The sequence below is a fragment of the Culex pipiens genome, chromosome 1 (assembly GCF_016801865.2).
Source record: "Culex pipiens pallens isolate TS chromosome 1, TS_CPP_V2, whole genome shotgun sequence".
Taxonomy (NCBI): Eukaryota; Metazoa; Arthropoda; class Insecta; order Diptera; family Culicidae; genus Culex; species Culex pipiens.
In genome coordinates, this window is record NC_068937.1 from 51,713,550 (window position 1) to 51,730,695 (window position 17,146).

A 17,146-nucleotide genomic window follows, 5' to 3' on the forward strand; every position below is an offset into this window, starting at 1 on the left:
ATTTTTGAGCGAAACCCCTATCTGCAAACGACGAAAACTCAGGAGCCGCAAATCTTAGAGAGTCGGTCTTAGACTCAATTTTGAAGGAAATCGGACGTAGAATCCATTTTTGTGATCAAAATTTCGATTAAGATGTGTTGTCTACCTATATTGCGCAATTGAATACTTTAAATGGCCGTATCTCAAAACAGCCCTATTTATTTTTTTGAATTTGACCATCGTATTCCCCGAACAATTTTACATAAGAATCACTTATCGACAGAAAGAAATATGTTTCGTTCCAGAGATATCGAATTTTAAAGTTTTAGGTATTTGAGATAACCTAAATTAGCTTTATTCGCCGCATCTGCTAGAAGCACTCGGGCGCGCTGATCAATAACTGCTACCTGGTTATTTATTGAAAAAAAAAATCATCCCAAATAATCATTAGTAAATTAGGCAAAAATTGAATGTACACCACTGTAGGAAACTGCTGTATAATCTTAAATTACAAAAATAGTATACGGTGAATTTGTGTGCCACAACGACACGCAATACAGGGCAGAATGGAATTCACACAGAGCTAGCAGAAAATTGCACAGAAAATCACAAAGATTAATCTGATTTATGATCTGATGAAGATCAAATTTAGTTGTGTTGATTTCTTGTTTTTGTTTTTTTTTGTTTGTCAATCATTTAGAAATATTGGAATACTATACAGCTGCTGTCCACATGTATCAGAAGTACATATATGGTTTTGTTTTCGAAATTAAATGTACCAGAATTGAAAAATCAATCTTTCAGGCCGTAAGCGAGATTTTGGAGTTTTTGCTGAATGGCACTATTTCGCTACCGCACATGGCAACCCATGAGAATTATTTCATCTACTACAGCCAGCTCTACATTTCTGGAGTTTTTTTTTGAAAAGGTCCAATAAACCAAATTTTCAGTTTTTGCTTTTTGGGTGTTTTTGAAACCGCCTTGAGTCAGGAGTATTGGTTTATTGGACCTTTTAAAAAAAACTCCAGATTTGTTCTCGCTTTAAATAAAAGAAGAAATTAGGAGAAATATGAAAATAATATAAAAATTATAACATTGTATTGTAAAAACACTGTAGCATTTGCAAATAAATATTAAAAGTTAAAATTTTACTAAACATGGTTTAATGACACTGAGATCAGGAAAAACAGTGCACTAAAAATTACCCAATAAATAATTCTTAACCCTCTACAACCCAACCCCGCCTTTAGACGGGCTTCGATTTGAAAAATTGCCAAAAATCAATTTTTCAACCAATTTTTGACTTTTAAAAAGCATTGGAAAGTTTAACTCTTGAAAATTCAGAAAATTTAATGGGTTGGAAGTTTTACTTGTTTTATGCTTTGCCAATGTTTAAAAAAATAATTTTTTTAGGGGACATTGGCTGTGCTTTTTACTAACATTTCCTATATTTTAAGTAAAAAAAGTATGCAGTAATTTTTGTAGTGTCCCAGACTATGCCTCTACGCATTTTTGTACAATTTAAATGATGATGATGCCATTTTTTAGCAAAAAATGTGAAAAACAAGCAAAAAATTTAAAAAAATTTTGCTCAAAATGACCTTCTGAACACGGGAAATATAAAATTTTTCGTAAAAACAATTTGGGCAGTAGAGGGTTAAACAAAAAAAAGATTGTTCAAGGTATTGCTTATCTCAAAATCGTATAAAAATATATAAATAATTCATCATACAGAACACCAGGTAGTAATTATTGATCAGCACGATTACCATCTTTCGGTGAAAACGCGCAATTCACGTAAACTGTCATCTTAGGGACCATCCATAAACCACGTGGACACTTTAGGGGGGGGGGGGATATCGCGATTGTCCACGATCCACACAAAAAAGTTTTTTTTGTAAGGACAATTGTCCACGAAGGGGGGGGGGGGGGTATAACTGATTCCCAAAAAAGTGTCCACATGGTTTATGGATGGTCCCTTAGGGTCCGGTTGATTTCAACGCATTTTTGTTGTTGATTATATTCAACAAAATTTTTGTTGATTCAAACCTCGTACAGGCTGATTCTACAAAACATTTTTCGGCGTGAGCCAAAGTCCATTCCCACTTTGCTTTCACAACTACAACAGCAAATTAGATAAAACACAAACAATTCGATTAAATTTTTTATTTGATTTATTTCCATCAGATTTCTTTATATCATTTTTTAGATTACTTTTTTGTTTTTTTTTTTCTCTCTCTTTAACGTGTTTTCTTTAGGTTTCCGTCACTCGCTACTTCCCTTACCCATTTTTGCATGCGTTCGCTTTCACTTTCTGTGTATGCTTTTTTTGTTTATTTGCTGTCGTCATGATTCGGTTTGAATTGGTGCGTTCACTGTCTCGACGTCTCGGTCTGACAGCTGTCACACACGCGTGTTTCCATTTTCCACTGGGATCTAGTGTTTGCTTCATTCTCAACTGTACATATTCCAATCTTTCTGCGTTTTGTTTATATCGTTCGATCCGTTTTAATATCTCGATTCTGCTTTGTTTAGTACGAAAATATATACGTTTATTTTCCAGTTTTTTTTTTGTTAATAAATATGATCTTATATTTGCTCTTAAATAGGGTTCTTTTTTTGTAATGAATTCTCACCAACTTCTGTTTGCTTTCCTTTTCCTCGATAGAGTCCCCATTTTTGCCGGATGTTGTTCGCGGGGTAGTGCGCAATGATGACTTTTGACTCTGGCTTCCGTTTTGTTTTGCTTGTTGTTCAACTCGTCCTTTATGAAGTGTTATTTTTTCTGTGTGTGTTTGTGTAATTTTAATATTACTTGTTTTGTTTTCTCTAAATATTATTTCGTTTTAAATTTCTTTACTTTTACTTTTCGCAGTGTGTGTTGTGTGAGTTTTCATATATCGAGAGAACTTATTTTTTTCTGTTAATCCGTATTTTGCAGGTTTTTTTGTTTGATGATTCCTCCTGTTTGTAGTATTTAGCTAGTAAAATCTGTCAAATTTGAGAGTGGCGTGCAGTCGCGCGTGGAACTGTTTTACAAAGTTGTTCTGGTTTTGTTTTTTTTTCAATAGATTTATCTCATATCGATAGCACATAAAGCATGCTGATGTTCTGATTTAACTATTTCGACAATGTTATTTACTTGTTTTTGTTATACTTCAACTAACAATCACGTGGTTCTGGTTTAGTGTGTTTGTGTGTGTGTGTTACGTTTGCTCTTAGAGTAGTAGGTTTTGCTAAATTGTTCTGCCTCTCGGTTCAGCGCCTACTGCCTTTATCGCCTCGCATTTCCAGATTACACAGTGCCATCCTGTTAAAACTCATTCAAAAAGAAGTCACTTGACAGACGCAAACGCGCAAGATGTGGAGAACAAAAGACAAGCTGCTGAAAATTGAGTAGCTTTCAGTCGCCTGAGTTGTTACTCAAAATTGAGTTCAAAACAGGAAAAATTCACTCATTTTTCAGCAACTTTTTAGCACGGTTCAACTCGTCAAATTTTTAAAAACTAATATACACAGTTTAAAAAAAAGGTTAGATATTATTCCATTTGTCGACTAACCCCTGTCGTCTAGCACTAGATTTCTCAGATCCCGTTTTCTAAATACACATGAGAGTAAGTGATGATGACAGTTTACTTTCCGCTAAAATAGACCTCTTTTACACAGCTTTTTCATTTTCTACAACTTGTCAACAACTAATATGCGTGTATGGTTTGTTTTGATCCGTGGTGGCGATAATTTTGGTCGCATAAATTATTGTAATTGCTGTTTGCGTACAATTTAGTTTAAAAATAAACAAATATACAAAGAGGTTCGTTTTTCACCTTTCCAGTCCTTTTATTTTCTGTTTCATTTTTCAAACAAAATTGAATGTTGTTGTTGAATTTGACAAACAACGAGTTATTAGCAAGTACGCAGCCACAACTGGCTCTGTTCTGTGACGCAAATGACATTTTGGCGCCGTCATGTTCACGATCACGATCTTTCGCATCTCATTAGCTCCAAATCCAGCTCCACAAAGGGAAATTTAAGTGGTGTTAGCAGTGAAATTCGTAAACAAAATTTTCTTTATCGTGTTTCACCTCCTCTCACTTTCACGAGTGAGAGAATTTCGCAGAGATAATTCCATCTCTGCATTGGACACAGTGTTCAGAACGCAGCCACTTTCAAAGTCTATTTTTGACAGTGCTTAGTAAACACAATTTATATTCAATTCCATTCTGACTGGTAACACATTTGGGTAAATTTAACTCAATCTGTTTGAATTTAATTCAAAATTCTAGCGAAGTTTTCTGAAATTTAAATGAAATTCACACCAAATTTCAATTAAATTAACATAATATTTAGTGAAACGAAAACTTTCCAATCCCATTTCAGATTTGACTCCAACATGATTACCGTCATCTGGGGTGAATCGGGACTGCTGGCTGAATGGGGACAGTAGTTTTAGGAGTACTTAAAGGTTTTAAATTTGGAAATGAATGTAAAGAGTTGGGTGGTGACGCGCGGTCAATTATGTGGCATTGTGTGTGAAAAGAAAAGAATTTTATTTCGTGTTTCATCCTGATTGGCTTGCTCAAGTCCTTCCTACATCATCGTTGATCGGGAGGCACGACGTCGTGTGAATTGTTGCATTAAAATAAGTTTAAGTATTACTGTAAATGACTGTAGAAAAGTCCTTCCTTTATCATCAATGTCGTCTGGGTAATCGTGATGAAAAATTACATTTATTCAGTATTTAAATACCTGTGCGCGAGTGTTTTGGTGTGCTAATTAGAAAGACCTTCCCATAGCATCGTTGCTCGGAAGGCTCGCCGACGGGTTTGTTATGAAAGTCCTCCCCATAGCATCGTAGCTCGGGAGGCATCGAAAAGCCAATACCTTATCCTACTAACCCAATAAAAAAAAAATCACGTGATGCTTGAAGGAGATGCTGTGGATTCAACGGTCTCAAGCGGTATCAACAAGTATATAGCGAAAAACTATGTGCTTGATGAGTCTGCAACTTCAACTATCGGACTAACATTCCTCCCCTTTGTTGAACTGCAGGCTTCTTGGGAGGGCGCCGGTATTGACTAATAAAGTCGGGGTCTTCAGGGGTTAAACAGTGAACGGATGGTTGGCTCCCACTGATCATTTTTGATTCATTGTTTAACTTCAGCTGATCTGTCAATAACGGAGTAGCAGCTCATTGGCAGTCAACCATGCTCATGCTCATGCTCATGCTTAAATTTGGAAATGAATGTAAACATTTTGTTGGTCTGAGTCTGTTCTACCCGAAACCAATCAGAACAATCAAAATATTGTGCTCTAACATGGTTAAAACTGTGGTCCCAATTCGCCCCATGTGTCCCAATTCACCACAGTTGACGGTAATTTCTTATAAGCGTGTAAGGAAATTGTTTGTTTTTTGCTAGCAGTGACATCAACAAACTTTTCGCCCCCCTCAGCAAATGTCAAATCAATACAAATTGCTGCCGTATCTTTTTCCGGATCTCTGTCGAAAAAGACCCGGCAACAATTTTGTATGGTTTGACGTTTGCGGGGAGAGTCGAAAAATGTAAACAACACTGAGTCAAATGAACACACAATATAAATGAAAATCAGCAATTTCCAGTTTGTTGAAGCTGTTTTAATAATTGCAAATTTCTACTAGTCATCACAAGACATCGATCTTTTCGACAAATTTTGCAGCACGCAGCCATTTGTGGAAGCTTGTTTGACAGCTGCGCATCGAACCAAACACTGTGCAAATTTTACACCTTGTTTTCAACGAAAATTTTCTGCAAATTATCATCAAAACTCACCAAGAATGCAACACTTTCCCTCCTCTTTCGGTCTCTTTCCCCCCTTCGAACCCAAAACGCAACCCTAGAATAGTACATATATTTCGCGCTTTTGTTTTGCTGTTTGTTTGTTGTTATCTGCATAGAGTGTTTTACATAAATAATCATAAAGAAACTGAGTCCGTTATTATTTAAAATCCTACATATAAAACATTGTTGTTTTTTTCTGGGTTGACCAACCGGCGAGCGGCCAGCCAACACACTCGAAGCATTATTTGTCCTAAATTACAATTAATCGTTACATAGGTTTTACAGATTACACGGATACATAATCTTTAGCAAATTCGCACCCTTTCCTTTTTCCACAATCATTCAGTCGCACACACGCCACTCTAGGTAAAATAATTTAGATACACAGACACACACGTTCGCACCCCGGAAAAAGTATAAAATAATGATATACCTTTGCTCTCTTTCTCTTTTCATCCTGTCAGTAGCTAATGCGAATGTGTGTAAAAATCAAGTTGATAATTGTAAAAAGAAAACGAACAAAAACAAAATCCGACAGTTCCGCGACTTACGCGAAAGCCCCTCGGAAAGCCCTACACAAAAAAACAATTAATCTGGTTGAAAGTTCTCCCAAACAAAATAATATTATAGCAAAGAAAAAAAACTTTCCACTTTCGCTCACGATCCCTAACCCTCAAAATATCCTCTCTTGCACTTCCGAAAGCCACTTTCCTTCTTACTGTATTACGCAGCAGGCGCACTTTTTCTTCTTCTTCTCGTCGATGACCACGTGCGAGGCGGACTGGGGCCCCGGTATCACCTGGTTGCTGACTTGGGTCTGGGCCGGACTTTGACTTGCTGCCGCCGCCGCCGCAGCCGACGGAGTGGACCCGTTTTTCTGTGGTGACGCAGCCGTCGTCGTGGTGGCCGCGTCCGGGCCGCCCTTCTGAGGAGATTTCGTACCGTTCGGCTGCTGCTGCTGGCTTTGGAGTTGCGTCGACTAAAATACAAAAAAAAATCTCATTAACTGGAAAAAGAGAGACATCAGACCAAATCTAACCTCTAACTTTGTCGCAACGCCGTCCACTACCGTGCTGCCACCGTTTTCCGTCGGGCTGCTGTCCTTTGGTGCGCTACCGTTCAGCAGGCTCTGGTCGCCGGTCGGTGTGATTGGTTTGCCACCTGGAACCGAAAAATAAAACGCATGAAGTTAGGGAGTGAACTCTCATCAGTGTGTCCGTTGTAGTTTGGCAGGTTTGGAAGCACGGAGCTTGAAGATTGTCCGGAAAAAGATCTGGCTTCTGGTTTATTGTGTTTTTTTTTCATATACAATCAGTAAAATAACAAAACATTTCTGGACGTTGGGGTTGAAATGTCAACATCTGTTCGACAACTGGTTTTGACGAAGCGCAAATTGCGCACAAAAAAACTGATATTTTTTATTTCACTTTTTTGTAAAAGTAAAATAAAAAGTAAATCTTTCCCAGTTCCTGAGGGGAACACCCTTGAAGAGTATCGGGGCCGGCATTTACAAAGCGGATTCAGTGGCAGTTTCTTTCTCAACTTAATGTTAACATGTTAAGGTTAATGTTAACATTTCATAGGTCGCCTCCCTAAGGTGTCGTGATAAGGTCCAGTTTGTGACGATACACTACCTTCCCTTTACTAAGCAATCGATTCCAGAAGGGAAAAGATCACCAGTTGTGTTGGTCCAGGCCGGGATTTGAACCCCGATCTACCGCTTACGAGGCGGAAGCGTTACCACTGGGCTACGTGGCTCGGTCCTTCTTTGTAAAGTCACACTGATATTTTTTTTCATTTTTCGATAAAAGTCACAACTTTTGAGCTATAGTATACGATAAACTCAATGCTTGAAAAGGGATCCGTCACCGAATGGAAATGCTCGATGTTTCATAGAACTTTCTGTCAGTGATCATTTCCGAAAACCAAAATTGATCGCTCACACACAGCGCCTATCATGACCGTCAGTGCTTGGCGGCGGTCAGTGAACGTAAACACGAAGACGAAACGAACGAAAAATGAGCACCTCTCAAGCAGCCGCCCGAACGAGACAACGTGCTCTTTCTCTCATTTTCGTCTCTCTCTTCCTGGTGTTATTTGAATGCGATCATAGGAGAGATGACTGGAATCTCGGTAGAATGTTAAACCGTTCTCTGAGAGAATGTATTTCTAGAGGGAGGTCAATCACTGTGTCGTTTGTGTGTGACACGATCGAAAGTACAATGTCAAAATCAGGTTGTCGTCGTTGTTGTGGTGAAGACAATTGGGTCCTAAAATGAAGCTTAGATTGCTGATTTTATTGTCTACAGCGATAAAGCTTATTTTTCTGAGTACAATGACCCTTTGTACGACCACAAAGAGTTTAAAATGGATTTTTAAATCAATTTTGATAAATTAACCTCGCGGTCCTTCTTGACAGAAAATCGATGCATCGAAAAATGTTGTCTTTTCAAAACATTTTTTTGCATTAAAATGAAAAAAAAAATGGATCAGAAATGGTTTTTAATCGAGTTTTCTACCGTTGTACATAAAAATTTACAAAGGGCTTTGGTACCCAATTGGAGTATTCTGTCACCTATCACAAACAATGTCGAAATTTCGTAAGCAATGAGACGGACAAATTGGTCAAGCATTTTTTTAATGTTATTTATCGAAAGCCTTAAAAAATACAAACGCTTGAAAATAATTCAACCATTTCAGGCCTGATGGGTCAAATATGACCCAAAAATCCAAATTAATAAGACTTGTCTATGATTTCCAAAAACTAATTTTAAGGTGAAACGGAACGCAAATTCTTAGACAACTTCTGTTCAACTCAATTTCTGAATTCAACAGATTGCTTGCTTTCTTTATGTTTATCATCTACAACATACAGAACATGTCTTGGTGTCAATATGGCGCTATCGTTTCACCTTAACTGTTTTGCCTTCCTCACCTTACTGAGAAAAGGCTATAAAATCACTCGGAAAACGAAATTCTTAATTTGACCTCTTAGACCCACCTTCATGTATACTTATCGACTCAGAATCAAATTCTGAGGAAATGTCTATGTGTGTGGTGGGATGTTGATCAAAAAAAGTTGCACTGGATTATCTCGGCACTGGCTGAACCGATTTGGACCGTATTGGTCTCATTCGATCCGTCTTGGGGTCTTATAAGTCGCTTGAAAATTATAAAGTTTAGTAAAGTACTCCAAAAGTTATGCTAAAAAAACGATTCTAACAAAAGTCCGGAAGATTGTAAAAAGGGTGGTTTTTGTAAGAAACCCGGTCATGTTATACATTTTTAGAAAGGTATTTGAAAGACCTTTAAAAAGAGTTCAAAAGATTGAAGATCTGACAACCCTTTCAAAATTTATGCGCACTTAAGTGTTTTTTATGAACTTTTTAGAGACCTGATCTCATATATTTTGATGAAAACGTTGTCCGGATCTCTCATGCGCCCTGTCGTTGGATAGGTGATCAAAAGACCTTTCCAACGAGTTCAGTAGATTGCAGATCTGACAATCACATAAGTGCCCTGAATTATGAAGATCTGACTACCCAATCTGATGGTATGAATAATGAATCAAGTTGATAGAACACTGAAAGGTCCGCCCTTGTGTAACTATTTTGGATAGCATTACCCTCTAAATATGAGGAAGGCAACAACCACCTAAGGGTGGATTAAGCAACGTTTTTTTTTTAAATTATTGTTGAATGTTTTTCAAAACTTTTAAAAAAATTGCCAAACCATGAGGTAATATTACATTATTTTATTTTATTTTTTCTAGCTGAAGAAATATTGAAACCATTACACAACTCGACATTTTGCCGGGTATTTTATTTTCGGAATATTTAGTCCTGATCATAAGCTACAATTTTGCCGAAGACATCAAATCAGAAGGGAGTTGGTACAGATTTTCAAGCTTATTGAAAGGACATGAACATCCCCAAATTCGGATGGAGAATTTGATGATCCAAAAGAGGATTTTTACAAGTTTCATCTAAATATAAAAATATGAAATCACGAAAAACTTGCGAAAGGGTAGAGAAATTGCTCTTAAACTTATTCGATATAGGATAAAACACTGCAGTTATTGTTTTTAATTTCCAATAAACATTTTTTTTTATCTTTTTGGGTGTTTTCAACCCTGAGTTATGCGGGTCGGAAAAACATCCAACAAGCAAGAAAATTTTGTTTATTGGACCTTTTTTCTAAAAAAAAGGTAATTCTATAAACATGTTCATGTATTCAATGACGCCTATTTTGATTGAAAATTCAAAAAATATAATTTTCGAATTAATCGCCTTCTACTAGTCACTCTCGAATCAAATTGAAAAAAAATAACAGTAGGGGGTAATTTGGACACCACTTTAAAAATCACATTTTCTTCGGATATAAAGTGAAAACGACAATTTAAGTGATAAGGCTAGTACTAATAATGGCCTACGAGTATGGAAAAACCAAAAAAGTTGGAATAGGTTAAGTAGTTTTGGTATAATATGTAAAAGTTTCCATAGGCCAGTTGGTACTGCCTTAAGTTCTAATTTTTGAGGGTTGGGAAATAAGGATTTGTAGGGATTATATGGCAACAAAGTGGACAATTTTTGTTTAAGGGGATTGCTTTTAGAGGGAGGGATTTAAAATGTCGAAACACTCAAAAAGGAATGTGAGCAATAAGAACTTTCACGTAACCCCTATTTTTTAATTAATGTTGATGGTTTTTAATTAATTTCTTTGACATTTCTAATTTCTATATGCTGGTTTACAATAATATTCAAATTTAAAGGGCTATGGAATGTAAAATTAAAAAAATATAAAGTTTTAAGGTTAATTAGTTCTATATAAAGATTGGTTTCGATAAATCTCAACGATACCTTAATCATTAAAAACTATACTTGTGCCTAATCCAGAATCAATGTTTAAAACATTTCATAGTGAATGATTAAATTATGCATACTACACTGAACTATTTGTTATCTTCCTATTGAATTATAGTTCAATTACAAAATCTTTATTTAAACTTTGAAATGATGATAAAATATTGTGAGCAAAAAAACACTTAAAAATATAGAGCAATTACAAAACCAGGTTAAAGGATATAAAACATGCTCAAAAAATCAAATGTTAAACTTATTCTTCAACATGTGTCCAAATTACCCCAAAAAAGGTGTCCATATTACTCCACAAGGCATGTCCAAATTACCCCATAGGGGTGTTCATAATACCCCCACACAAAAATGTGGGGGTAAATTGGACACCTTTTAATTTTTGCGATAAAAATGGGGGTTTCATCCAAATTTATCGAAAACAATGACAGTTTTCCATAAAATATGGTCTCTATTATCCTCTGGTGTCATCCACACTCCCTTAAAATATCCATACAGCCCGTGGCAGAGCAATTTTATTTAGGGTGTCCAAATTACCCCACACTCCCCAAAATATATTAAATAGGTTTATTTTATATTAAACGGAAAACCAAATTCATTCAGCCAGGTGAGAAATTACCAAAAAAAGCACCTTTTGTTCTTTTTAAGTTTGTCAACTCGATAAAAACCAATCAAATTTTTAGTATTGTTTAAGGTTTATTCTTCTCTGCACACAGCAAAAAAGGCATGACAATATTACAACTGGGAAGGGGTAAATTTTTCATGTCAGAAAAAATGTATAATTTTACCTCTAAAAATGTGTTATTCTATCTCTTTTCTGATGTAATGTCACTTTTTCATTACAAATTGATGTAAAATTACATCATGAAAGAGGTAATATTCAACCTTCCAAAATTACAGCTTCATAATTTAAACAATTTTCTACTGTGCAACTTTGCAATGTAAAGTAAAAAATTTGAAAATAAATCAAATTTGATGCCAGGTTTTTAACTCACCTTTGATGAGATTAACGATTTCGTCCGCTTCCCGCGAGAGGTCACCCCCGGGTCGGAACGGGTTGTCCCAGCCGGATTCGGTGCTGTAAAATAGAAGGAAAGCAGATTTTAGTGTGTTGTTGATTAATATGCAGAATGTAAGTTATTCAGCATTCAGCGGTAATGGTATGAAGGGACAATCTCGAAGTAACACCTTTTTTCAGAAAGAAGAGTAAATATGAGCGATTCCAAGTTTTCCACCCCTTTTTCGCTAGAAGTCAGTGAAGGAAGTAAGGGAAATCTACGGGGTGAGAGGAAATCCGGAAATTAAATTCCAAGAAGGAGACGGACTTGCAAGATAGCATTGCTATTTTCAATAAGCTGTGAACAGTAAATTTGTTGTTAAATAAAAGTATTCAGTACACTTTGTAACTTAAATCTGTTAAAAATGTACTAAAACCTCACTTTTACATTTTTTTTACAATTTAAACCTGAAGTAAAGAGTACAGATCTACTTGTCTGTGGCACGGAAGGTGTGAACACAAACTGGAACCGAGATCTACTGATTCCGATAAGGAAGCAAAGTATAATTGAATGCTGCAGAGAAAGGATATTGACTAGACTGTAATTGGATCAGACGACAGTACATAAAAATGAATGTTGAAAGCTTGGTTTCGGGTTCGAAACTCAATTTTGTTAGGCAGAAGAAAAATAGTCATGTAATTCAGAGCACGCAGCCATATTTTGACAGCACCTTTGACAGTCGCTCAACTGTCATTGACTGCAACTTCCCATCCCTTTAAAAAAAATACCTATTCAACCTCGCCAGTATCGTCGTCTTCTGCACGTTCTGAAACTGCTGGTGGTGGGCTGCGTACTGTGCCGCGTACGCCGGATTCGGATAGCCGCCCGCACTGGCTGCGGCCTGCGCCTGGGCTGCGCACTGCTTAAGGTACTCATCGCGGGGTACCTCCACCACGTAGTACAGGGCGCCGCCGTGCGACTGCGACGGCGTCGTGACCGTCGAGTTTACCATAATGTGGCTGCGTTTTGGTATTTTTTATGGCACAAGTTTTTATGGTTCACTATTTTCACTTGAATTTACTAGTTTTTTTTTCACAGCTTTTCGTCACAAAATCACACAGTCCGCACGTTGGAAGTCATTTTCCGACTTTTTCATCAAACTTTCAAGAGTCAATCCGCTATTATCTGCTCCGAAACTGTCGAAAAGAGACTGTTTTATCAGGACGAGCACATCGAATCTGCATCGGCACTTTAACAAACTACAGCAGTGCTGCAACAACGCAAAAAGAGAGGATGATGACATAGCGCCATTTCTGTGCATAGCAATCTACAGCCCGGCAATCGCATATCGACAAATCTTCCAACTTGATGGCCCTAGACAGGGACTTTTCCGACGACGACGACGATCGTAAAACCAACTTTGACGAGCAAACCAGAAAAAAACCAGGGACGGGACGGGACGGGAATAGGGGATGACTTAATTAACACCCTGATTTTTTTTTTTTTACTTGCGTTCTAAGTTTAATAGCATATTTGTTAAAATTGATAAAAGTTCAGAAAATTTAAACATTTTTTCAAATATTTTCTCCCTTAGTTTTTTCAACTGTGTTAAAGTTGGATCATGTCAATCAGACCTCCGGTTAGTATTCCTAGATGGAATTAAGGAGATAGTAAAAACCGAGTGGTTTGATGGAATCGCCACTGGAGTTGGGAGGACCTTCCCTGCTCTGTTTCTCTTCTCAAGGATGAAATAGGACGATAACAAATACAATGTAATCATCACCCGGACAGTTTCGACCCACACACACACACATACACTCGTGCACATTGGATTTAAGCTTCTGTGGAAAGGTTAAAGGTCACATTCCGGAGCGGGACAGATAGTCCTGTCTCCTGTCAAGTGTTTGGCTTTAATTGGACAATGTATTGAGTGAGGGAAAGGTGCTCCTCGATTCATTTGGATTTGGGTCCAGTGAATTTTATAGCTATTTTTGATGCTGAATGTCATTTGAATATTTCAATTTAACCTGATATCAAACTTTAGCAATTCTCCACCAAAACCAGAAATGGAAACTATTTATTTTTTTTGATTTGGTACAAAGTTTGTGAGGTACTTCCCTGTGACCAAAGAAGCCATTTTGTGTGATTGGTTCATCCATACAAAGCTCGATACAATTTTGACAGCTGTCCATACAGAAATGGTACACAGCAAAAATAGTTGAATTATGGAATGTTGAAAATTTGGTTGGCTGAATATTACTTCTTTTTTGAGTAATATTACATAAAAAATGTGCAAAAATATGAATCTAATGAAAATTCACCAGTTCCTGATGTACATACCATACCATACCCATACCCTTATGAATACTACCATTTTTCCTGTGTATGTAAATATTGGAAAATCTGTATCTTTTGAAGGAGTTTTCTAATGGAGCACCCGCAGTCGAGCAGTTTTTGACAGTTCGCTCCATAAGAAATACATTGTAGAAAAAAGCAAAAACTGCTCGAAAGGAAGTGCTCCATTTATTGGCGTTCTTGATAAAAAAAAGGAAAATTTTAGTTTTTTGACTTCAGTTAAGTACTTTACAGATCTTATGAAAAAGTGCACCGTTTTCAAGATATATCCAATTAAAGTTTATTTTTTACTGAAAAAATCCCAATTTTTTTATTTTTTTCAGATGGTGTCCATGATTGTACAATCCTAAATATGTATGATTTTCGAAAAAATCAGAAAATTTTCAATAAGTAATTCCAGCTCAAGAAACTTATGAGAAAATGGACAAGCTTTCCGGTAAAAATATTTTCAAGACTGAAAAATGAAGTCTGTCATATAAAGTTGCCAAAAACCATGAAAAACCGATTTTGACAACATTTTTTATTTTTTAAAACCGCTGTATCTTTACAAGGCTTTATCATAGGACAATGGTCATTATTGAGACTTTCATGTAAAATTGTCTGGAAAATCGATTCCCACTATAAGTTTTTGAAAATTTTGACGCTCAAACCACTTTTCTAACAAACAGTTTTAGAAAATTTGTTTTTGTATTTTTTATAGGAGAGACATACCATCCTGCATTTTTCATGAGTCTTTTTGCTACATCTTAGGCAATTTCTTCAAAAATTTTGAGCGAAACAAAATCGTGAAATCACCTTAAAATTTTGGTTTCAGACTTAAAAATCTCATGGATGTGGCGTGTATTTTTCTTTCAGTGTTTTTTTTTAAGAAAGCCCGTTCAATTTCCTACAAGTTTGCCTTAGAACACTTCATGATACATATAACGGCTTCGAGTTACAGTAATTTTTGACAATGTCTACAATGCTTCATTGAAATGGGAGAGGGTTGGGTACAAAAGTGCCAGAAAAAATCCTGATTTTAGCTGGAGTTGCTCCAATAAAATTGCCCAAGAGAAAAATAAATAGGTACCATAAACCGGGGTGACATTCATAGGATTTCAATTTAATTTTGGAATATTTTCAAATAGTTAAAGTTTTTTTTCAAGATTATCATTTTTCAAACATGTACTGGGGTAGGCCACACAAAGTCCATGCATTATATTAAAAAAAAAAGCTTTTTCAATAGTGCTAACCTGCGAGGTGACTTTGATAGGCATAGTTTTTCTTGTTAAAATTAGATTTAAGGTGTTCAAATTTTATTTGTACGTCAAATTTACAATCGCTTAGGTTGGTTATATATAGTTTTTAAGAAAATAAAACAATGTTTATATTTAGTTTACTAAGTTTATAAGCTTTTCACAAAACACAGATAAATTTTAGATAAAATTGTTAAAAAGTCACAATATTGTCTAAAATTCTTTAAAACTAGTTTTGTTTGAAAAATTATCGATTCATATTGCATTTTAAACTGCATTCGAAGCACGAATCATAAGTTTTCACATTTTATATTAAATTTGTACTACTAAAAATTCCTAAAAAATTTATATTTTTTTAAATTATATATCAAAAACACATGATATTTATTATTTTCAAACATATTTTGCCTTCTTCTAATGGTAAATTGTCCATAGAATCCGAAAATTCATTCCGTTTTCCGATTCAAAAGCATGTTCATTGAGAAAATCATGCCACTTTGAGAAAATTAAAATAAAGCTATTCGTCAACATTTTCTTAATTATAACTAACAAACTACTAACACTGTTGGAATCCTAACATCTTTAGTGTTTCATGGTGTAAATTAGCGTAAACAAAAGCCCCCCGACAGCGGTGTGGTGAATACAGGAAAACGTCACCTGACGTCAATTTAGAACACAACGTAGGAATCTTTGTTATTGTTTACCTTTGATCTGTGATAATTTGAGTGTTGTTTGAATATTGTGGAATGTATTTAAGTTAAGTTTCGTGCAATAGAGCTTTATGACGTTTCGCGTACACACACTAGCGCACCATTTGATTTTGCTGTCCGGACAAAATTTAACCTCAATCTTTTTCGTGTACGTACACGCAATACATGCGCACGTAGATTACTCTATAAACGACTTCTTTTACATCCAGTCTCCGACCAGACAAGTCGTCTGGCGGAGCCACCAAAACAAGTTGTTTTCATTCAACCCGAAGTCTGGTCCGCTCGCCCTCATCGTTGCCGCTGGAAGAAGTTGGTCGCCGGTGGATCCGGTCCTCTCGGAGTCGGCCCCCGGCCGAACAAACACTTTTTATAATTTTATGAAAACTACTTCTTGAAGTACCTTGAACACTTCTCTACCATGGTCAGTATGACTTCATAGCATTCCTAGCGTATTTGATTTATACTCTTAATTATGCGGAAAAAATCTCAAACCTATCAAAGTCACCCCTTTTTCTTTGCGTCATTCGTTCGAATTGGGCCCTAAAATTAAGCTTCAATTTGTGATATTATTGTTCACAGCGATAAAGCTTATTTTTCTGAGTACAATGACCCTTTGAACTACCGCAAAGGATTAAAAAAAAAATTAATTCAATTTTTTAAATTAACATCACGGCCCTTCTTGACAGAAAAGGTCCTACTTGACAGCTTGTTCCACGGGAACCATAGTTGATCCATCGAACAAATGTTGTCTTGTCAATATTTTTTTTGCGTTAAAATGAAAAAAATATCAGGAATGGTTTTTAATCGTTTTTTTCACCGCTGTACAAAAGAAATACATGGGGCTTTGATACCCAATTCCTCATTTTCCAATGGCAATATCTCTAATGGTCTAATTTTCAATGTTGGCAAATGAATTTGTGAAACTTTATGATTCCTTGAAAAAAAATATTTTGAAAATTTTTGATTCAAGTTTAAATATTTTTGAGAAAAAAAGTTTAAGTCATTTCAAATATTTTTCAAAGTTTATGTCTCTGGCTTCGGCCAAAGTCGATTGGGCAAAACAAATAAAAAATAAAATTTTGGAATTACATTCCGTTATTTCAATGAATTTTTTTGGCAAAGTTGTACGTATTTATTAGGATACATAAAATGCAATTCATTCAAACAATTCTTGAATGAGCA

General features: G+C 36.0%; 1 protein-coding gene across 1 annotated transcript in view; it reads right to left on the reverse strand.

Annotated features, from left to right (window-relative positions):
- Positions 1-2,755: 2,755 nt before the first annotated feature.
- Positions 2,756-17,146, reverse strand: part of LOC120412725 (serine-rich adhesin for platelets) — a 192,680-nt gene continuing 178,289 nt past the window's right edge. Inside the window, exons 6-8 of the mRNA XM_039573312.2 lie at positions 11,662-11,744; positions 6,835-6,956; positions 2,756-6,774 (exon numbers count right to left, since the gene is read on the reverse strand). Coding sequence (XP_039429246.1) covers positions 6,511-6,774; positions 6,835-6,956; positions 11,662-11,744 — 469 coding nt within the window. The 3' untranslated portion in view covers positions 2,756-6,510. The remainder of the gene's footprint in view (positions 6,775-6,834; positions 6,957-11,661; positions 11,745-17,146) is intronic.